The 25,158-nt window shown below is 36.1% G+C and overlaps 1 protein-coding gene across 1 annotated transcript in view; it reads left to right on the forward strand.

Moving 5' to 3' along the window:
• Positions 1-25,158, forward strand: part of loxhd1a (lipoxygenase homology PLAT domains 1a) — a 193,293-nt gene that overhangs the window by 138,871 nt on the left and 29,264 nt on the right. The window contains exons 21-31 of the mRNA XM_087300574.1: positions 870-1,021; positions 3,627-3,760; positions 5,143-5,294; positions 6,694-6,798; positions 6,878-7,006; positions 12,252-12,416; positions 13,569-13,750; positions 13,830-13,946; positions 18,541-18,703; positions 21,144-21,295; positions 24,523-24,732. Of these exons, the coding sequence (XP_087156700.1) occupies positions 870-1,021; positions 3,627-3,760; positions 5,143-5,294; positions 6,694-6,798; positions 6,878-7,006; positions 12,252-12,416; positions 13,569-13,750; positions 13,830-13,946; positions 18,541-18,703; positions 21,144-21,295; positions 24,523-24,732 (1,661 nt within the window). The remainder of the gene's footprint in view (positions 1-869; positions 1,022-3,626; positions 3,761-5,142; positions 5,295-6,693; positions 6,799-6,877; positions 7,007-12,251; positions 12,417-13,568; positions 13,751-13,829; positions 13,947-18,540; positions 18,704-21,143; positions 21,296-24,522; positions 24,733-25,158) is intronic.

The raw sequence follows: 25,158 nt of genomic DNA on the forward strand, positions 1-25,158 counted from the left end.
TTATTTAATCAAGCATAAATACACAGTAAATACATGCATTTACACAATAAGTACATTGTAACAAACTATTAATTCCTGTGTAAGTACATATTAGTTAAGGCCACTTAATATAAAGTGGGACCTAACTTTTTTCTTCTTTAGAAATAATACATATTAGTTTGCTAATTTGGTAAACCAAATCCAACCGTAAACCGTGATACAAACTGTACTGACAACTTTGTAAACCGTTGCACCCCTACTGTCTATGGAGGGCCAGAGAATTCTTCTCTGCGTTAAACGAAAATTGACTAAAAAATAAACAGGAGGGCTAATAATTCAGAAGGGGTAATAGTTCTGACTTCAACTGTATATAGAGAATGCATATGAATCTGTTGTCCATTTCCAGGAGGATGAGTTCACAATCACGGGGATGTATCTGGGGCCTTTGAAGAAACTGAGGATTGTGTGTATTTCCACCAAAAAATGCAGTTTTCGTTAACGATAATAACTTTTTTCTTCTATAGAAATAATACATAATAGTTTGCTAATTTGGTAAACCAAATCCAACCGTAAACCGTGATACAAATTGTACTGACAACTTTGTAAACTGTTGCACCCCTACTGTCTATGGAAGGCCAGAGAGCTCTCAGATTTCATCTAAAATATTAGAATTTGTGTTCTGAAGATGAATAAAAGTCTCAGGGTATTGTAACGACATGAGGGTGTATAATTATTAAAATAATTTTTATTTTTAGTAAACGCACCCTTTAATTTGGATATAAAACAATGAATTTGTTTATACTTAAAGTGCAGGTTAATGCATATGTGTCTAAAGTGTTGAGATCAAACAGAAGTGCACTTCGCTAGATGCATGTTTGTCGATGTTTTAGATAACACATATGAGGTTCATGTGTTCACTGGGGATATGATGGGAGCCGGAACCGATGCAAGTGTTTACATCAACATCTATGGAGAAATGGGCGACACGGGCGAGAGAAAACTACGCAAGTCAAACCACCTTAACAAGTTTGAGCGCGGACAGGTGAGTGGAACGCAAAGCAGCCACGCATTCATACTTCAGTTGAAGTCAAAATTATTCGCCCTCCTGTGATTTTTTTTCTTTTCTTTTTTAAATATTTCCCAAATGATGATTAAAAGAGCAAGGAAATTTTCACAGTATTTCCTATAACATTTTTTTCTTCTGGAGGAAGTCTTATTTGTTTTATTTTGGCTAGAATACAAGCAGTTTTATTTTTATTTAAAATCATATTAAGGGTCAATATTAGTAGCCCTTTTAAGCAATATTTTTTGGATTGTCTACAGCAGGGGTTTTCAAACTGTGGGTTGCGATATACCAAAAATATACCATATACGGCAATATACCAAAAACCTCTTACCCTAAAAATATCTAAAGTGTGTTTCCTACAAAAAGACAAAGCTGGTTATGTTTCACAGCTGTCTTTTTTTTCGCTCGACATTATGAGCACTGCTCCGTTTGAACCCTCGCAATCTACTTTTAGCCGGTAGAGCTCGCGCAGAGCGGAGCTCTCAGTAAGGGACTGTCGGAAAAGTGCTTCTTTTTTTTTGCCTTTTTTTTTTTTTTTTTTTTTGCTCCGTCCAGCGTGTTTTATTTTAAACACAACAAATTTTCACTTAAATGAGCACAAACAGTTAATAAAGTAGTCGAATGCATTATAGATCTGTGCATTCTTACATTAACACCTCTGTTATCAAACAAAACCCAATGAGAGATTCATTTGCTGCTCTTCACTAAATAACTGTAGTAACTTTAATCAATATGCAAATACAATTAAAAGTGTAATATATTTAATAGCTTTATTTAATTTCTGTATAGGCCATTGATTTTAATAGGCTAAACCTTTTATTTTATTGTCAGTATTTTCTAATGTTTGCTATGTATTCTGTCATTTGAAGCTATTTGTTGTCCCATATTTTTTACATCCCAACATTGACAGATTGCTAATCAATAAATAGCTATAGTGCTATCTGTTAGTTTTAACGTCAGCTAATGTTATGGAAGGGCATAGATGTTATGGAAAATAGTAATAGTAATGTAGCAACCCCCATCATTCCTTCCTCAAGCAAATGTGTAAATATTAGATCAATTCAGCAATAATGGTAATTGCATTGGCATATTTATCTGACGTTTTCCCAGCTTGTAGTAGTCGATCAAAAAGCTGTTTAGTTTCTTATGACTATACACTAGCAGTGGAATTTACTGCGATGTGACGGGGCTTGATCATAATCCTGGGGCTTGATCAAATTCTCTTCTGAAAAAAGAAGAGTATCTTTTTCAACAAAAAATGATCACAGTTACAGCCAGCATCCCACAAAAAGCAGTTTGTGTCAGGGCCAGTAAACAGAAAAAACCCAAATGCAGATGAAGACAATGATTTATTGTAGAAGGCAAAAATTCTAACAGATTAGTTTATAAGCCAGAATGCAAAATTGAAAAATAATCTTCTAAACGCAATGTATCAGTCTCAGGGGAAAAATACACAAAAACCTCAGTTCGACAAATGGGAAAAAATGCTCTTCAGCAAGCAGTCCTCTCAGCCTGATCAAGAAAGAACAAAAAACTATTATAGTCCAAAAAATGAACAACGAAAAATGACAAAAAAATACTTGCAGACTCTGCTGGAATAGTTGAGGGGAAGGGAATGACTGGAAATAACCAGGAACAAAAACTAGACTGGCCAGTAGAAACAGAGGCAGGTGTAATTGTCAGAACCACGCCAGTGTCCAGGACAAAAAAAAACTTCGGGCAAGCCAGGGACTACACAGAAAGGCTGGGAAGGTAGGGAGAGAGTCCTGGAGTCAAACAGAAAAAGGTTAACTAAAAACATTCAGTTTACCCATAGTTGATGTTGCAGGGTCAGAAGCAAACAACAATCTGGCACGGAACAGCAGAAACCAAGAGAATAAATAGGGGAGCTAATGAGGAGAAAATAAGCAAAGACAAGTGAAGCAAATCAACTAAAATTATGAGAACGAGGGGGTGGAGAAAAACAATCAGGAGCTCAAACAAAGAAACATGTGGCTAATACAATCAGAACAGATAGAACCAGCCGATCAGCCAGAAGTCCTGACAGTTCGAGCCTCATCTTGTGCATATCAAATCGCAAAATCCAAAAAGCCACACACCATATATTTTTGACTGCTTTGAATGGATAAAAATTTTTTTACCCATTTTTCCATATTAAAATATTATGGTGGGTCTTGAGATTGAATTACTTGCCTAAGTGGGTCCCGGAATAAAAAAGTTTGGGAATCCCTGGTCTACAGAACAAACCATCATTATACAATGACTTGCCTAATTATCCTAGTTAAGCCTTTAAATGTCACTTTAAGCTGAATACTAGTATCTAGCAAAATATCTAGTCAAATATTATTTACTGTCATCATGACAAAGATAAAATAAATCAGTTATTACAAATGAGTTTAATAAGATCAAATGAGTTATTAAAACTACTATGTTTAGAAATGTGCTGAACAAATTCTTCTCTCCGTTAAACAGAAACTGGCTGAAAAATATACTGGAGGGCTAATAATTCAGAAGGGGTAATAGTTATAACTTCAACTGTATATATAGAGAGAATGCATATGAATGTGTTGTTCATTTCCAGGAGGATGAGTTCACGATCACGGGGATGGATCTGGGGCCTTTGAAGAAACTGAGGATCCGTCATGATAACAAACAGGCTAATGCTTCATGGTACCTGGACCGCGTAGAGATCTTCGATACAAAAGATGAAACCATGTAAGTGTCATGCACAATATATTATTTGTCTGGGGCCACACATAAAACATCAGTCTCAAAACACAATGAATGTTTCTGGCATTTTTTTTTTTCGGTTTAAGCTTCAAGTTTGTCCTGTATGGTTCTCCTAAAAAGTTTCTTTATTCTTTTATAAGTCATATGTAATCATTTTTATTTTTATTTTTAAGGCATACTGTGAAATGCCTTCTGTGAACAGAACAAACAAGTTTTTCCACAGTATTTTCTATATTTTTTTTTCTGGAGAAAGTGTTATTTCTTTAATTTGGCTTGAATACATTTTTACAAACCATTCTGAAGTGCTATGGTCAATTTTATTAGCCCCATTAGGAAATATTTTTTCTGTCTGCTACGGGACAAACCGCTGTTGTTCAATGACTTGACTTATTAATAACTTAATTAACCTAGTTAACCGTTTAAAATGAGCTTTAAGCTTAATAGTAGTACCTTCAAAATAACTAGTAAAATCAAGAAATTAGAAAAAGAATTAAAAAGACTTTAATTAATTACAAAAAATTAAAAGATTGTGTTGAAAAATCTTCTCTCTGTTAAGCAGCGAAATAATTTATAAAATTAAATTACATTTTTATAGGAGGGATAATAATTTTGCCTTCAACTGTATATCTATAGACTGTATGTACAGTATCTGAGCAAAACTTTCGACGTGGATGATGTGAAGTTACTGAATTTAGCTTTATTTAGTTTTTTAATTGTTTAACTTAATAAACAAGTCAAAAATATGGGTCCCACTTTATATTAAGTGTCCTTAACTACTATATACTTACATCAGAAAATAAATACAATTTACTTACTGTGTTTATAATGTATTTGAGAACACTTGTGGTGCTTTTGAGTTGGGATAGGGGTTGGGTTATGGACAGGTTTGTTGGTGTGGGTAGGTTTAAGGGTGGGTTAAGGTGTAAGGGATGGTCAACATTGTATTTACAAATGTAATTACAAAAGTTAAATACAGATGTAATTACATACAGGCATTTAATCAAGCATAAGTACACAGTAAATGCATGCATTTACACAATAAGTACATTGTAACAAACTATTAATTTCTGTTTAGGTACATATTAGTTAAGGTCACTTAATATAAAGTGGGAACAAAATATGAATTTATGAATAATTAATTGTTTTAAAAAAAGTAATCCTAAATTTTTTTTGTGTGTATTTTCACCAAAAAATGCAGCTTTCATTAACGATAATAACTTTTTTCATCTTTAGAAATAATACATAGTAGTTTGCTCAATGTAATATCATAAAGTGAAAGTAGATTAAGTAAGTATATATTAAAGAGATGCCGTTTGTGATTTTTCTCTTTCCTAATGGCTGTTTCGCCTGTGTTTGTGTGTGTTCAGGTATTTTTTCCCATGCCAGCGCTGGTTGGCTGTAGATGAAGATGATGGGCAGCTGGGCCGTGAGTTAGTGCCTGTGGACGAGGCTTTCATGAAGAGAGATGAAGATGAAGAGGAGGAGTCTGGGCCTGCTCAGCTTGGATTAGAGCAGAAAGGTTCCCAATTTACATAATAGTTCTATATAAATATACATATATATATATATATATATATATATATATATATATATATATATATATATATATATATATATATATATATATATATATATATACAGTTGAAGTCAGAATTATTAGCCTCCCTTTGAATTTTTTTCCTCTTTTAAATATTTCCCAAATGATGTTTAACAAAGCAAGGAAATTTTCACAGTATCTCTGATAATATTTTTTCTTCTGGAGAAAGTCTTATTTGTTTTATTTCGGCTAGAATAAAAGCAACTTAAATTTTTTTAAACACCATTTTAAGGACAAAATTATTAGCCTCTTTAAGCTATATATTTTTTCGATAGTCTAAAGAACAAACCATCATTCTACAATAACTTGCCTAATTACCCTAACCTGCCAAGTTAACCTAATTAACCTAGTTAAGCCTTTAAATGTCACTTTAAGCTGTATAGAAGAGTCTTGAAAAATATCTAGTCAAATATTATTTACTGTCATCATTGTAAAGATAAAATAAATCAGTTATTAGAGATGAGTTATTAAAACTATTATGTTTAGAAATGTGTGGAAAAAGTATTTTCTCTGTTAAACATAAAATGGGGGACGAATAATTTAGGGGGGCAAGTATGTGTGATTTATTTATTTTTTCCCTAGTTGGGATATTTGAAAAACATCCTTAGCATTTCGCTCTGTATAAGTCATAAACTTTAATTCATAATGGTCTTTAAAATGTCTTAAAAAGTCTTAAATTTAACTTTGTTAAACCTGCAGAAACCCTGTATAATACTACAAACTACAATAAATCCTCCAGAAAATATTACTTTACAAATTGTGTTGTACACAGATCATCTAAACACCTAAACATTGAAATATTCAATAATATGTCATATTTATAAAAAATTATAACATAATTCAAATAAATATATACAAAACACTGAATATATATATATATATATATATATATATATATATATATATATATATATATATATATATATATATATATATATATATATATATATATGTAAATAATTATCCTGTAAATTAAAAATTAAGTAAAAACACACAATCAGAAAAGATATTGGCATCAGCCAGCCAAAAGGAGTTAAATATCTGCAGAATTACAATATTTGCACCACTAAGTCCAAATAAAAGGAAAAGAAGTTAAGTGCTTTTCATTTTTTTAATTAATTATGTTTACTTATTAAAACAATTTTTAACATTTTTACAGAATAGCTACCTACGATATAATATAAATAAGTGCATCGTAAAATATATATTATTACTGTGGAATAAAACTACTCTTACTATGAAATAGAAGTTAAGTTATAGTTAAAATGCTACTGCTTATAGCATTGAAATTGCATTGATTATGTCTTGTGTCTGTGTGTAGCGATGTCAACCACATTCACAATGAGAGTAAAAACAGGGGAGAAGAAGTATGCTGGAACAGATGCAAATGTTTTCGCCATTCTTTATGGAACCAAAGACGACACAGGTAACCACCACAACACAAAGCTGCATTCCTGACTGTATTATTAATAGTGTTATTATATAAGTGGGTCTGTGTGTTTCAGGAATCATTAATCTAAAGGCCTCGAAGAACCATAAGAACAAGTTTGAGTTGGGATTGATTGATGAGTTCACCATAGAGGCAGTGGATATTGGGAAACTCAAGAGAATCCGCATTGGACATGACAACGCAGGTACGCACACACATTCATTAGCTGTGTTTCTGTCCAAAGATGTGAATTAGATGTATGTACAAAACTGCAATATGGCATAAAACATTAGTGAATAAAGCATCGTTTCCATTTAATGAAGAGAACAAAGTGATCACTTCCTGATAAACTGGCACCAAATATCAAAAATAAATGTAATTTACTGTGTTAGGAGAAGCCACTGTGAGTCTTTTTTCTTATATAATAAATGACTTGTGCGTCAGATAATACAATGCAATGAATGTTCAGTGGCAATGGATGCTCAACAGAGTTCTGAAAGTAATAATAATATCATTAACATAATACTGAATAACCGTGATGGCAAACGTCACTGAGGGATTAAAAAAAGACCACAACATTTCAGATGTCTTACTTTTCTTGTTTTTACATGATTTGTTCAAACAAATTCCCAGCTAACTCTATCAAACCTCTTCAGATGCTTCAGAATGCAGCAGCACGAGTGGTCTTTAATGAACCGAAAAGAGCACATGTCACTCTGCTACTCATCCGTTTGCACTGGCTGCCAGTTGCCGCTCGCATCAAAATCAAAGCTCTGATGTTTGCTTACAAAGCGATTTCTGGCTGTGCCCCTTCTTATCTGCTCTCACTTCTGCAGATTTATGTGCCCTCCAGAAACTTGCGTTCTGTGAATAAACGTCAACTCGTGGTTCCATCCCAAAGAGGGAAGAAATCACTTTCCCGAACTCTCGCATTCAATCTGCCCAGTTGGTGGAATGATCTCCCTAACTGCATCAGAACAGCAGAGTCACTCGCTGTCTTCAAGAAACGACTAAAAACTCAACTATTTAGTCTCCACTTTCCTTGCTAATATGCAATTCCCTCTTTGACTCCTCCACTAACTACAAAAAAAAGAAAAAAAAATTACTAATGTTTTTCTTCTTACACTTTCACTTTTTTTTAAACTTGCCTACAGCACTTATTCATTGTTGCGCTTATAGTTGTGTAAATTGCTTCCTTGTCCTCATTTGTAAGTAGCTTTAGATAAAAGAGTCTGCTAAATGACTAAATATAAATGTAATGTAAACAAAATAACTCTTTTTATAAGCATATGATCTTCATTGTTTTAATTCTAAGGGAGTTTGCAAAAAATGTAATTCTCATGGTCTCAGGGATCTGCGTTTCAGACTGTGAAACTTTAAAATCAGTTTAAAAACATTCATTCATTCATTTTCCTTCGGATTAATCCCTTTATTCATCAGGGGTCACCACGGCGGAATGAACCGCCAACTTATGCGGCTTATGTTTTATACAGCGGATAAGCAAATCAGTACTGGAACATCCATACACACTCATTCACACACACACTTATACACTACAGCAAATTTAGTTTATTCAGTTCATCTACAGTAGGGGTCACCAATCTCTGTCCTCGAGGGCCGGTGTCACTGCAGGATTTAGCTCCAACTTGCCTGAACACACCTGTCTGAATGTTTCAAGTATGCCTAGTAAGACCTTAATTAGCTTGTTCAGGTGTGTTTGATTGGGGTTGAAGCTAAAATCTGCAGGACACCGGCCCTCCAGGAACAAGTTTGGTGAACCCTGATCTATAGCGCATGTATTTGGACTGTGGGGGAAACTGAAGAACTCAGAGGAATCCCACACTGACACAAGGAGAACATGCACACAGAAATGCCAATTTACTAGTGGTGCAACCGATCACATATCTCATGGGTCGGATCACACTACAGTTTTTGATTCACGGATCGGATTATTTTTCAGATCAGCTTAAAAGGGAGAAGACCAATGTCATTTGCTTTCCTTTTATACAGGAAATTACTGCAAAAACCATTGGTTTAAACAAACAGAACTTAGAACCTGTAATTTGAATGAAAATAAAAATGAAGAAAGAACCAGCTGACAAAAAGGAAAATGTTCAAAACAAAAAATGATCTTTGCTGCTGTTGCTCATAATGCGAAATAAAGAAATCTAACGTCTTGTACAGCAGATCATGTTTATTGTCAATTAATTATTCAACAATTCACACTTAAAACTTCATGTTTTATTATTGGGAATCATTTTTGAAAAACTATTTAGGGACATCATTTGATGATGGTTCAATTATGATAATTTTAGTGATTGGTTACACAATGTAATTTCTTTCACCAGCGTCAAACATTCACCAATGTCAGGTTCCTTTAAACAGTGATTTTAATCTTTACTATAAACTTCAGTGTTTATCTGAACTATAAATTGTTCTCCCAGTACTTCTGTGTTGTTTAATTGTTAGTAACTAACTGAAAAATGTGAACAAAATCTCTCTCTATCACACACAGATTTGAATGCAGCGCTTCTAAGGATTAATAAACATGCAAATCATTATCATTTACCATTCATGTTGCACGGGAGAATTGAGATCTCGACCTTTTAATGTTTAATTGTGCAGCTTTACATTGAATGCATTAATACAGGCTAAACAAACAGTGACAGAAAACACCTTTAATTAATAGCCTGAGAAAGCATTTAGGTAGGTCCCACCACAACTTCTTCCGTCAGGATTATATTTTACAGGGAAGCCAAAATGCGTTCATATACAAGATTTGGCTAATCTCTCTGCAATTGTTATAAATGTTGGATTAACCTACAAGTTAAAAAAAAAGTTATTAATCTGGGGGTCACTGCGTTGAGATCCGTTGGTTGTGACCCCCTTCAACTGACCCAGCCGGGACTCAAACTAGTGCCTTCTTGCTGTGAGGCAACAGTGCTAACCACTGAGCCACTGTGTCGCCCGCTTACAGATATCCTTAAGACTATTCATTATCCATACTAACATATTTAAACATCAAAACTAACATATTCTAACATCTAAAATTTATTTTAAACCATGGGATCTTTAGGTATTTTTTATGCAATAATCCAAAATGCTCTTAAATAGGTGGATGAAAGCTACTGACATCCGATATCGTTATCTAATGTTATTGAACATACTGACTTGAATACACTGAAGCTACATTTCTGGTTGATATATTGAAGGACGGGTTAAGTTGAAATCTGTGCATTGATGATTGGCATGTGTGTGCCTGTGCTTGTTTGTGTGTTTACACTGTAACGAATCGCTGTTCTTTTTACAGCAAAAAACAGAAGTAATTCATTCCCTCACTTCTAATAATGAACGTGGTGTAAAAATAGTTATACAATGTTTTAGATAATGTAAGTTGCACTTTTGATCATTTAATTTTTTTAAATGCATTTGTAATTATTAAACTACTACATAATCGTTAAGATCAGGGCTTAATTTGTGCCGTAACATCCTCATTTTACCGATCCCCCTCATGAACTGCCCTGTCCATTGTTCACTTTCACTTTCTTCCGTGACTCCCTAACCCTTTTCATTGTGGTCCGTGACACCCCTCCGCCATACACCTTCAACAACCCCCTCCCCGCTCCACAATTTCGTGTGCGACACTTCTCCATCCTCGGGTAATATGCATCAGAAAACATACGCTAGCCTACTTTTCAATCGTTTGGGATCGGAAAAGATTCATTTATTAAATTAGTTCAATTCAAAAGTAACGATAAAGATATTTATTATGTTACAAAAGATTTCTACTTTAAGAGTTCACACTTAGCTGATGATTATAAAGCGTGTTTGGCATGCTGTCCCTGGAGAGAGCCCTGTGCTCATAAGATTCTTGAGCCTGGGGCTCCCTCCCATTTGCAGGACAAGAAGCAAGTTTGAGCTCAGGTAGATCTCGAGATTTCCCCTGGTGTTTGTAGTTAACGACCAATTAGAAATTGCTGTAAAGAGATAACTGCTGACTAGGGTCACATCTATGGTGCCAATTTAGTTTAGTCAATTAACTTAAGTCGCATGTTTTTGGATGGTGGGAGGAAATTGGAGAACCCAGGGGGAACCCACGCGAGCACTGGGAGATCATGTAAACTCCACACAGAAACGTTGACTGGCCTGGCAAGGACTTGAACCAGTGACGTTCTTGCTGTGAGGCAACAGTGCTAACCACTGGGCCGCCATGCCACCCAATCTAGAAAAGGAGGAAGAGTAGTTGTGGAAGGGGGATTCTTCAAAACAAAGATGACTGTTATATGAAACATTGGTTATTTATGGAGACTTTGTAAACGTCTGAATCATCTTCTGGTGAATCATGCATTAGCTAATGCGGGACCAGCTGTGATCCATCGTAAGCATGTGATCCTCTTGAAATAAATTTATAAATAAACTTTACTTCAATTAAATGCTATATCAAAAAATCCTAAAACAAATTATTACAAAAAAATAGCAATATTATAAAATGTGAAGCAGCAATACATTTTTAATATTATAATAAGATTATTTATTATAAGAACATTATAATATTAAACTGAGGTCTGAACGATCATGTGATACTAAAAACTGAAGTTATGATGCTGAAAATAAAGCTTTGCATCACAAGAACAAAAAATGCTAATTATATATATAAATCTATAAAAAATTATGATATATATATATATATATATATATATATATATATATATATATATATATATATATATATATATATATATATACATATATATATATATATATATATATATATATATATATATATATATATATATATATATATACATATATATATATATATATATATATATATATATATATATATATATATATATATACATATATATACATATATATACATATATATATATATATATATATATATATGTATGTATATATATATATATATATATATATATATATATATATATATATACATATATATATATACACATATATATATATATATATATATATATATATATATATATATATATATATATATATATATATATATACATATATATATATATATACATATATATATATATATATATATATATATATATATATATATATATGTATATATGTGTGTGTGTATTTGTATTTTTTTTTTTTTATAATTTTTTAATAGATTTTACAAAATATATATTTTTTCCTGCATTAATTAAATTATAATAATAATAATAAAAAAACTAACCAACCCCAAACATTTAAAAAGATACTCAGCACGTGTATGTTGCTCGGTCTTTTGTGCCATTTATTAAATCGTCACTCCATAATTGAATATCAGTTCCTTCTGAAGGCCCAGAACAGGCAGCATTGGTGTAAATCTTACAGACAATTACTTACAGTGTATATGTGGGTATGTGTATGTGTGCACGTGTCTCTGTGGATTTGTGCTGTGTGTATGTGTGTGTTTTTCTCAGGTGCGTCTCCAGGCTGGTTTCTAGACTGGGTGGAGATCGATGCTCCATCTCTGGGTCAGCTGCTGCGCTTTCCATGTGGACGATGGCTGGATAAAGGAAAAGACGACGGTGCCATAGTCAGAGACCTGTACCCCAATGAGCTGCAGACTGTGCTGTACACACCATGTACGATACACACCTTCATATGTATATATACAGTGTCACCAATATAAAAAGAAGGGGGAGTAAGGGTAGACGAAGATACTGAGGTAAAAAACGTTGGTTATTTATAGGAAGTTAGAAATTGTCTGATTGGTGAATCATATGTTAGGTAATGCAGGACCAGCCGTGATCAATCATAAGCACCTGATCCTCTCGAAACTAGTTTATAAAAAACTTTACTTAATTCAATAGTTTAGTCATTTTATTGCATTTATTGTGTCTTTTTGCTTTTTATGTAAGCTTTCGGGTATTTAAACTTTTGTGTAATATTTATATTTTTTGTACGACTTTTTTGTACACTTTTAAAAGCATAAACTCAAAAAATGACTTTCTCCTTGTTCAAACTAATTATCTATATTTTAATTCAGAGTTAAAAAAATGATTATTTTGTGTTATTTGGGGACAACTTATTTGTTTTATGTTATACAATATATAAGCATGAAAAATATATACATAAAATAGTTTATAACAATATCTACATATAAAATGAATTAGAATATTGTGAAATGAAATGTATAAAATATGACGAGCTTTTTTTGCATGTGATTTTGACAACTATGCCTACACTATAAAATGCTGGGTTCCACACAATTACTTCATGTTCTCCCTACTCAAACAGATTAAGTTCATTCATTCATTCATTTTCTTGTCGGCTTAGTCCCTTTATTAATCCGGGGTCGCCACAGCGGAATGAACCACCAACTTCTCAAGCAAGTTTTTACGCAGCGGATGCCCTTCCAGCTGCAACCCATCCACACACACATTAACACACTCACTCATACACTACGGACAATTTAGCCTGCCCAATTCACCTGTACCACATGTCTTTGGACTGTGGGGGAAACCCGAGCACCTGGAGGAAACACACGCGAAGGCAGGGAGAACATGCAAACTCCACACAGAAACGCCAACTGAGCCGAGGTTTGAACCAGCGACCTTCTTGCTTTGAGGTGACAGCACTACCTAGTGCGCCACTGCCTTGCCACCGATTAAGTTAGCATTTTTACAAATTTAAGTAGACTGAGCTATTCATGCACTTCATAATCAAAGCCATAAAACTTGTCCATGTGCATGGATTGTATATAATTTATGTTCTTATCTCTTTTGAATTTGCAGTTGTTCCGTATGAAATTAAAATCTTCACCACTGATATATTTGCTGGGGGAACCGACGCGGATGTCTTCATTATTCTGTATGGGCAGAATGGAGTCTGTACGTCTCAGAAATCTCTCTGCATTAATAAGAGAGAGAGGAGGATGTACTTTGAGCGAGCGGCAGAAGACATGTTTATTGTTGAGGTAAATGAGAAGCGGCCATTTCTGTCAACTTACAGCCATATATTAAATAGATCATGATGATAAGTCTGGCCTTCTACAGCTGCAGGATATTGGAGATATCATTGAGAAAATCCGCATCGGTCATGATAATCGTGGGGTGAATCCTGGCTGGCATTTAGACCGAGTGGAAATCCGAAGGCTGCTCCGGAAAGGAAAGGTATTAATATTTGTCTCACAAAATATTCTTTAACTTTGTCACCGTTTAAGTCCCTTTCTCTACTTGCTCCTCCAAAACACTCAAAGTGGCTCAATATATTTAGTTCTGGTAACTGTGTAGGCCCTGGGAGATGTTCAACTCCACTTTCATGTTTATCAAACCACTCTGTCACCAGTTTTGCGGTGTGTATTGGTGCATTATTATCCTGACACATGGCACTACCTTCATGCAGGGCCGGCGCGTCCATAGAGGCGACCTAGGCGGCCGCCGAGAATAGAGAGAGCGGCTTCCCCAAAACTACCCTCACCACCCGCGCCTTCATCCACGTCTAGGGTGGCAGAATAGAGAGAGCGGCGTCCCCGAAACAACTCTCGCCACCCACGCCCACAGTTATATCCGCGTCTAGGGTGGAAGAATAGAGAGGGTGGCGTCCCCTAAACCACCCTCGCCACCCGCGCCTCGGGCGGTGTCCCCTAAACTACCCTCGCCACCCGCGCCTCGGGCGACATCCCCTAAACTACCCTCGCCACCCGCGCCTCAGGCGACATCCCCTAAACTACCCTCGCCACCCGCACCTTGGGCGGCGTCCCGTAAACTACCCTCGCCACCCGCGCCTCAGTTATATCCACGTCTAGGGCAGCAGAATAGAAAGAGCGGCGTCCCCGACACTACCCTCACCATCCGCGCCCTTAGTTATATCCAAGTCTAGTGTGGCAGAATAGAGAACCCCCATGTTTTCATTTTGGGTTTGAGGGCGGCGTGACCGTCCTTTGCCTAGAGCGGCAGTTCAGCTTGATCCGGCCCTGCCTTTATGATACAATGTTTGAACCATTGGGTGCACGTGGTCCTCTAGAATGATTCGTAAGTCCTTGGCATTGATGCGCCCATCTTACACAAGTAGTGAGGACTGCCACAAGTATTAGGGCCTTGGAAATGCCATGAAATTGCAACCCAAACCATCACAGATCCATTCTCATACTTCACTCTGGGCATTCAGTCTGAGTGGTACGCTTACTTGGGGCTTCTTCACACTGTAACTTTCTCGGATGTGGGAAAGTCAATAAAGGTGGACTTATCAGAGAACAATTCATGTTTTTAACAGCCCAAGATGGTGCTGGCACAATTGATATCAACATTTGGCGTTTACACCAGTGACCAAAGTTTTGGCTATAGCTGCCAGCCAGGTGTATTGACCCTGTGGAGCTCCTGACGAACAATTTTGGTGGAAAAAAGAGAGTTGAGGCGGCTGTGGTTTTATGTTTTTTGGATACAATCCAGGTTAGCACTTGGACATCCCTTTCAGAAGGCTTCCTCTTGTATCCACACTTCTGTTGGATGTGGTTCTTTTTCTTGGTGGTTTGCTGAAATTAGTCTTGATATCGTGGCTCTTAATACATCACATAGGCTGCGTTCGAAACCGCATACTTCCATACTATATAGTACGCTAAAATCAGTATGCGAGCCGAGTAGTATATCCGAATTCATAGAATTCGAAAATCAGTATGCGAGAAGTACCCGAATGACTCACTACTTCCTTACTATCCCATGATGCCCCGCGATAGAATTCATGAATGGAAGTAAAGCGACGCAAATGACGCAGGTAGGTCATGTGACCATGACAAAATGGCGGATTTAGTACGTCCAAATTCCATTCATACTTTTCACATTCATACTGTTTAGAACGTACTTTTCTAACGGACGAGTAGTACGTTTAAATTCAAATGCAGTACCTACTGAGTAGTAGGCGGTTTCGGACGCAGCCATAGACTTGCTGTCTTGGGCACAGATGGGCCAGCGACTTGCGCACTATCAATTTTTCCTCTTTCACAGACATTAGTACGTAACATTTAAATAAAGAAGAAAGATCAAGACAACCATAAAAAAAATTTTAATTTAGTTAAAAGGTTTTTTCTAAACACCTCATTTATTTACATAATGTAAATACATAATTTTTCTATTCCTAAAAGTGACAAAAAGTCCACACTTAATAAATAATAGTTTAATAAAACTGTTTATTCAAATGCATTAACATATATAATCTATATTCACCGAGAAATTCATTTATTCATTCATTTTCATTCGGCTTAGTCCCTTATTTATCAGGGGTCGCCACAGTGGAATGAACTGATAACTATTCCAGCGTATGGTTTACGCAGCGGATGCCCATCCAGCTACAACCCGGTAATTGAAAATCACTGGGAAATTGCTAAAAATAATAATTTTTTTAAAGGCTTTTTCATGCAGTGCACTGCATGTACAGTTGAAGTCAGAATTATTAGTCCCCTTTGATTTTTTCTTCTTTTTTAAATATTTACCAAATGATGTTTAACAGAGCAAGGAAATTTTCACAGTATGTCTGATAATATTTTTTCTTCTGGACAAAGTCTTATTTGTTTTATTTTGGATAGAATAAAAGCAGTTTTAAATTTTTTTAAAACTCATTTTAAGGTCAAAATTATTAGCACCTTTAAGCAATTTTTTGATAGTCCAGAACAAACTATCATTACACAATAACTTGCCTAATTACCCTACCCTGCCTAGTTAACCTAATTAACCTAGTTAAGCCTTTAAATGTCACTTTAAGCTGTATAGAAGTGTCTTGAAAAATATCTAGTCAAATATTATTTACTGTCATCATGGCAAAGATAAAATAAATCAGTTATTAGAGATGAGTTATTTAAACTATTATGTTTAGAAATGCGTTGAAAAAAAAATCCTCTCCGTTGCTCTCCGTTAAACAGAAATTGGGGAAAAAATAAACAGGGGGGCTAATAATTCAGGGAGGCTTATAATTCTGACTTCAACTGTGTATGTGAATATACATAAATAGGGCTTACACGTTGGCCAGGCACTTTTTTAGCTAAAAAGTGGACCAGATCCATTGGTCTTAATTCTGGCAACATGAAACTAGGTTGAGTCTAGAATCCTCCCATTTGGCTGTGGAAAACCTTCTTTTCCTCTCCACTGTCTTTGGAGCACCCATTTCATTGACCCACATCTGTTCGGTGTTGCGGCGGGTATAATTAGTTCCAGTGACTAATCTTCTCTGACCTGTCGCTCCACTCCAGCACTATCTGTGTACAGTAGAGAAGTGAAACACTGCCTCCACTGTAGCTCCGTCAAGCAAATCGGCGTGAAACTCGGATATCAGCACACACACCCAGCCGTGGCTTTACAGTACTGTTCAAAAGTTTGGGGTCATTAAGTTTCACATTTTTATTTAGAAAAGATCCATCAACACTGGAGCTACATAGGTGGCCATTTTAACCATTTTAAAATGTTGTAAATGAATTTTGCTAAATGTGTGTACAGTGCATCCGTAAAGTATTCATAACACTTCACTTTTTCCACATTTTTTTGTTACAGCTTTTTTTCAAAATGTGTTCAATTTATTTCCTCAACATTCTACACACAATCCCCCATAATAACAGTGTTAAAAAGCCGAAAAATCACATGTACATCAGTATTCACAGCCTTTGCTCAGCACTTTGTTGATGCACCTTTGGCAGCGATTACAGCCTCATGTCTTTTTGAATATGATGCCACAAGCTTGGCACACCTGTTTTTGGGAATTTTTGCCCATTCCTCTTTGCAGTACCTCTCAAGCTCTATCAGGTTGGATGGGAAGCGAACAGCGTACAGCCTTTTTCAGATCTCTCCAGAGATGTTTAATAGGATTTAGGTCTGGGGTCTGGCTGGGCCACTCAATCACATTCATGGAGTTGTTGTGAAGCCACTCCGTTGATATTTTAGTGGTGTGAGCTCAGACAGAGTGACCATGGGGTTATTGATCACTTTCCTGACTGAGGCCCTTCCCCCTCGATCACTCAGCTTAGATGGCCGGCCAGCTCTAGGAAGAGTCCTGGTGGTTCCAAGCATCTTCCACTTACGGATGATGGAGGCCGCTGTGCTCATTGGAACTTTCAGAGCAGCAGAACTTTTTCTGTAATCTTCCCCAGCCTTGTGCCTCAAGACAATCCTGTCTCAGAGATCTACAGACAATTCCTTTGTCTTCATGCTTGGTTTGTGCTTTGACATGCACTGTCAACCCTGGGACCTTATATAGACAGTATGCCTTTTCAAATCATGTTCAATCAACTGATTTGACCACAGGTGAACTCCAATGAAGCTGCTAAAACATCTTAAGAATGATCAGCAGAAACAGAATGTACCTGAGCTCAACTTAGAGCTTCATGGCAAAGGCTGTGAATACTGATGTACATGTGATTTTTCAGATCTTTCATTTTAAATAAATTTGCAATGACTTTTTTTACATTGTCATTATGGGGTGTTGTGTGTAGAATTTAGAGGAAATAAATGTATTTAGTCCATTTTGGAAAAAGGCTGTAACATAAAAACTGTGGAAAAAGTGAAGCGCTGTGAATACTCTTCAGATACACTGTATATTCAATACCAAATTGCATTACAAGCTTTGAATGTAAGTTTGAAATTGAATTCAACATTGACAATGAAAACACTGAAAAATGACAAATGTAAACTTTAATTAAACATCATAGTATCATTAATCTCATTTTATGTAAGTGTACGGAACTAATAATAAACATTAAGGACTGAAATATGTGTGCGCACGCAGGGCTCAGAAACAGCAATATTCCCGTGTGAGCGATGGTTGGCTCATTCGGAGGAGGACGGAGAGACGATTCGTGAGCTGGTGCCGTCTGACATCATCGTAGAGAAACTTTCACGAGACGGGACCCTCAAAATCATCGAGACAGAAGTGGACGACGCCCTGGAGAGTAAGTCTGGTGGATTTGCCTATGTTCTTTACATTTGCATTTGTGCGTTATTTATATGTTTTTTTTTAAAGTTAGAATGACACTAAGTCACGAAGGCAAGCAAATGTCCCTGTATGGCTTCTAGTTTTTACATTTGTACTGTTCTCTTTGGTCCACTAATAATGCTATCAAGATTTTATGTTAAAAAAAATATCATAATTCAGAAGTAATGTGTCTATTTTTCTGTGCTGTTTTGACCACTCATCAGAATGCTTTGTTTGAATGGGCGTGACCGATTGTAGACTCTGAAGTAAACACACACTGCTCTGACTAGCTAACAGATTTGCATACTAACAGAGCAGGACAGGCAGTAAAGTAAAACTTTGATCTTATGTGGAGGCGGAGCTTATCCAACCTATTACATCATAGATAAGAACGTTCCATTTCCCGCCGTTTTGTCAGACTGCCCTTAATATAAGCTGTTTTTAGAGTAACAATGAAGGTTTGAGCTCTGAAACTCACAGGGTGTTTATATAGTACTATGACCTCTCATATATCAAAAGATAAAGGACATTTTGTTTTCTCAGTTCATGACCCCTTTAAATGAATTACATTTTTAGACCTTTAGATTAGAGTTGTATATTTACACATCTCAAAGCAACACATTTTTTTTTGCTTCTGTCAATGATTCAATGATCCATATATAACATTATTTCTTCTATGATTTTTTCCAGCTGTGGTGGGAGGCCTTTTACACAGATCTTCCAACTACCTATAGGGTTATGTCACTGACAAATGTCATGAGTGCAGTATTACAAGTCGAGATCGCATTCATGTAATACCAGCATGCAAATCTCTTTGCTTGCGTGCTGATTTCCTCTGTTCATGCACACAACTTATTGCACTCCCTTAAATATAAGCTGCTCAAGCACAGATTTTCTTGTGCGCTCTCAAATAAACGCTGCTGAAGTGCGATTTAGGGCATTTATGAATGAGCATGTCTCCAACGTTTATTAAATTGGCTAGCAATATATACAGTTGAAGTCTGAATTATTTGCCCTCTTTTGAATTTTATTTTCTTTTTTTAATATTTCCCAAATGTTGTTTAACAGAGCAAGGAAATTTTAACAGCATGTCTGATAATATTTTTTCTTCTGGCGAAAGTCTTATTTGTTTTATTTTGGCTAGAATAAAAACAGTTATTAATTTTTTAAACACCATTTTAAGAACAAAATCATTAGCCCCTTTAAGTTAGATTTTTTTGCGATAGTCTACAGAACAAACCATCATTATACTATAACTACCTAATTACCCTAACCTGTCTAGTTAACCTAATTAACCCAGTTAAGCCCTTTAAATGTCACTTTAAGCTGTATAGAAGTGTCTTGAAAAACATCTAGTCAAATATTATTTACTGTCATCATGGCAAAGATAAAATAAATCAGATATTAGAAATGAGTTATTAAAACTATTATGTTTAGTAATGTGTTGAAAAAAAATCTGCTCTCCGTTAAACAGAATTTGAGGAAAAAAATAAACAGGGGGGCTAATATTTCTGACTTCAACTGTAATTGAATTTCTCTAATAGACCTACAGAACGACATTGATGCATCCTGAAGTAAAGTGAAACAGCCATAAACTCCAGCAAGATAAGAGTCTTTGTATGCAGAACCACTTATCCTTTATCTAGAAATAAAGTATAATTATGGAAACTGTGTTCATCATAACTGAAAGCTACGTCCTGTTTTCTGGCCTTACACATCGCACAGTCAGTCAGTCAGCATGTAACCTTAAAGGGTTAAACAAATAACACACAGCACTACTAAAGTTACAGAAAAGTTCACTCTGTTATAATTCAGTTACTTTTTAATATGTTTTAGTGTGATTATAACCTGCTATTAATAAATAAAAAAAAACAGCAACAACTGAAGGTTTTTGAATGAAAAGCTGTACTGTAGCGGTGGCGGGAATGAATTTTAGTGTGGCGCCCCACCATGGAAGAATGAATTTGCTTTGTTTAAGCTTGAATTAATCGTTTAAATGAATGATTCGTAAATCGCTCATCAAGACATGGACATTTTGCCACAAACTGGTGGCTTTAGTGTCATATATAATCATCTTTGACGGTCCTAATTTAGCTAAGGAACCTGAATGAAAACCAACTCAGCATTATTGTTACTGAGACAAATCATCAAACATTAAAATATATGTTTTGTCAATACAGTACACCCATTGTGAGTTCACACTACATTTTTCAGTTCATGGGTTCAAAGCCATGATGTTGGTGTTGCTAGTGCCTTGCTCCGCTACTGTATTTGAGCAACAGGAAGACTAATGAGTGTGTGTGTGTGTGTGTGTGTGTGTGTGTGTGTGTGTGTGTGTGTGTGTGTGTGTGTGTGTGTGTGTGTGTGTGTGTGTGTGTGTGTGTGTGTGTGTGTGTGTGTGTGTGTGTGTGTTGCAGTTCACACATATACAGTGACAGTAAGCACGGGGGATGTGTATGGCGCCGGCACTGATGCCAACGTGTTCATCACTCTTTATGGAGACATGGGCGACACTGGAGAACGCAAACTCAGCAAGTCTGAGAACAGCAACAAGTTTGAGAGAGGATCGGTGAGACATTCACGCATGACATCTTACTAATGCTTCCCAAATATAGTTTATTTATTTATTTAAAATAAGTGTGGTCCTTTAAAAAGCTATTTCTGAACCCTTTTGTCCTCACTAAATTTGTAAGATTTGATGTTATCCCAGTTCTCTGAACATTTTTTAACTTTTCATTTAAAGTGTGTAAATGTAAGCATGTAACGTTATTAGAATAAGGTTTTCCTTTCAACATTTGCGTAACGTTAACGTTGTTTTAGCTTAGTCCCTTTGTTCATAAGGGATCGCCACAGCGGAATGAACCGCCAACTATTCCGGCATACGTTTTATACTGCGGATGTCTAAAAATAACTAAAAATAATGTCAATATATCTTCTAAAAAAAAAAAACTGGACGTTTTGAAGGTTCTAAGGAGTTTGACAGAGTTTGACAGCACATGTGCTGAAAATCGTCACAACACAAACACATTTTTAAAAAACATGCTGCATTTTCACACAACTCAAACATATTACGAAAAACGCGCTGCATTTTCTCAACACAAAAACATCGAAGCACAACGAAAAAGATTTTTCAGATTTTTAAAAAAATGTGACGGACACCCCCGTGCCATGACTATTGCTCAGTGAAGTTGTAGGTGATCTTTAAAAAGGTTTTTTGTTTGTTTATTTTAAAATCCAGATTCCAGTGTCTTTAGTATTTATTAGTCTGAATAACCATAACCTAAATAGCCGGGTCCGTCACGTTTTAGGGTCTCCTTGAAACATTTCCGTTGTGTTGTGAGAAAATGCAGCAAGTTTTCGTAAATTGTTTGCGTTGTGAGAAAATGCAGCACGTTTTATTAATTGTTGGCATTCTAAGAAAATGCAGCACATTTTTTTTAAAATGTGTTTGCGTTTTGACAATTTGCAGCATGTGTACTGTCAAACTGATGAAGATCAATTCTCAGTGTGCTGGCGTCTTTTTGTAATTGCACTTGTTTTCTTAAATTGTAGCACGTTAAGCTCTCTCTGCCACCTTACTAAGGACATTAGAAAAATAACTTGGTGGGAAAATTAAAAAAATTCACCACAAAAAAGCAAAAATGATTCCTTTGAATGATTTGAAGAGTTCACACTTAGCTGATGATTAATAATCAAGCTTGTTTGGCATGATGTCCCGGGAGAGAGCCCTGAGCTCATAAGATCCTTGAGCACGGGGCTCCCTCCCTTTTGAAGGGCGAGAGGAGAGTTTGAGCTCAGGTAGGTCTTGAGAACTCCTCTGCTTAGGTTTTGAAAGCCTTTTATGCTAATCAGTGCTTCATTTACATAAACAGAAAATACAAATTTTTAATATTTGAAAATAACCGCTTTCTATTCGAAAATATCTTAAAATATAATTAATTCCTGTGAGGTAACCTCATTTTTTTTAGCATCATTACACCAATCTTCAGTGTCACATGATCCCAGCAGGCACATGACGTCAGACTGATGTTGTAACCTAACGTCCTGGGACATTGCATTTTGTTTGAAAATGAAAATCAGGTTGACGTCAGAGCCCAATGTCAGACCGACATCTGTGTCCAACATCGGATAGATTTAGCATTTTGGTTACTTTCCAAAGCAACCTAAAAATGATGAAATATCAACGTCTAATGACATTAGAGTTTGACATTAGCCCCTTTCACACAGTGATACCGGTAAATTTCTGGAAAATTTCCGGAACGACTTTAACGGTATATTGAAAAAAACGCTGTTCACACAGGCGAGGACGTTACGGAAATTTTCCGGAAAAGAGCATTCACACATCCATTCCAAAATACCGGTAAATTCTGACATCATTCACCACAAATGAGCTTTAAACGGCTGCGCTTGTATTTGTAAACATTTGACTATAGTACAAACTCTGTGGATGATCAATATTGTGAACAACTTTCGCAGGATCACTTTCGCATGTCGAGATGTTCATAATATGTACGTGTGCAGGCGCTCATAGGCGCACGCAAAGCTTGAAGGTAAACAAACAACGGCTTATCATAAGCATCTCATCGATGATTATTTACACAGTTGGCATTAAGAAGAACATATAAACGTGATCTGACTAACTTCTAGCAGCTAAATGTGTCTGGAAAAATATTCAAAGGCTTTTATCCTCACAAACCGCGCGGACGTAAATGCGTCTGATTGTTGTGATTGGCTAAAGCAGACGTCTCACGTCAGCACGTTCTAGACGTGCACGCGCTTATTACGGGAATCTTCCTTCTGCATTCACACAGCGCAGCATTCCGGCAAATTGCCGGTAATGTTACAACTTCTCTTTCCGGAAAATAGCCAGAACGAATTTACCGGTATTTTCAAAAAGGACTTGTTCACACATACAACCTTTCCGGAAAATTGCCGGCAATTTTCCGGAAAGGTCTGTATGTGTGAAAGGGGCTATTGTGTGGATATTACCACTATGACGTCTATCAGACATTGGATTTTGATTGCCATACTTGACAAATAAGTGACATTTTACAATCTAATTTTGAGAGGAGCATGTGATATGATTGAATTGAATCAATCCAAACTCGCAATAAATAGCCCAACTAGCATTACTCCCTCTTCTTCGTTTTTTAAAGAATCCCCCCATCCACCCCATCTCCCTCTTTCCTCCTTTACCAGGGGGAGCTCTCGAGAACTACCTGATCTCGTAACGACTTACATGCCTATTGACCAGGCGGGAGCACTGGGCTCAACTATCTCCGAGCTCAGGGTTCTCTCCCGTGACAGCATGCCAAACCTGCTTTTATTATCAAGCAGTTACTAAGTGTGAACTCTTGAAATGTCAGTGTTTAAAGTCAATATGATGTTGGTTTAAGATGTTGGCTCGATGTTGGATTTTAGTCACTTTCCAACACAACCTAAAACCAACAAAACATCAACATCATTTCACGTTGTTGTTGGATATCAAAATCACATTGTCTTTAGACGCTAAAATCTAGATCTAACCTAATATTAGCGTCTTATGATGTTGTGTTTCTGCTGGGATCCTTCAGAAAAAAATCTAACATGCTAATTTGTTTCTCAGGAACTATTTCCTAATCATAAACTTTGAAAAGAACAGCATTTATTTGATTTTTCAAAGCTTTTGTAGTATTACAAATCTCTTCAGTCACACTTTTGATCAATTTACTGAATAAATGTAATACTGACAACAATCCTTGAAGCATATCCCCTCTGATTGGCTGCTGCTGACATCGAATGCTTGTGATTGGCCAGGTGGACACGTTCACCCTGGAGGCTGTGGATTTGGGCCAGGTGTTTAAGATCCGCATTCGCCATGACAACAGCATGCTGAGCGCCGACTGGTACCTGGAGCAGGTGGAAGTGTTGGACCAGGACACGGAGGAAATCTTTCTGTTTTTGTGTGAGCGCTGGCTGTCCAGAAAGAGGGAGGACAAGCGGATCGACAGGGTGTTCTACGTTAAGGTCTGCCTGCATGTGTGCATGTGCTGCACCCGTGCATGCATTCGTTAACAATGCTTTCCTTACAGACTGGTGCATGTGAGCAATTCCATGCAAATGTCAAGCTTGCCATGAAAAAAAATTACGCTTTCACTAAAATAGCAAAACCCTTTTTCGTTTTGTGTAGGCTTGTATTTTACAGTAGGACTGCATGAAAAAAACTGCGATATTTACTGCGGTATCAACATTGCGATATTTAGGTTTTTTGCATTATATATTGCGATATGAATCTAATTTCATAAAGATGACTTAAGTAATTATTTGGGGAAAAAATCATAATTTTACATTGCCTGGGAGGATTTTGTAGGGGTTTGCATTTTTCAAGACACTTATATTCAGCTTAAAGTGACATTTAAAGGCTTAACTAGGTTAATGAGGTTAACTAAGCAG

This window comes from Danio rerio, chromosome 21 (assembly GCF_052040795.2).
Source record: "Danio rerio strain M-AB ecotype USA chromosome 21, GRCz13ab, whole genome shotgun sequence".
Lineage (NCBI taxonomy): Eukaryota > Metazoa > Chordata > Actinopteri > Cypriniformes > Danionidae > Danio > Danio rerio.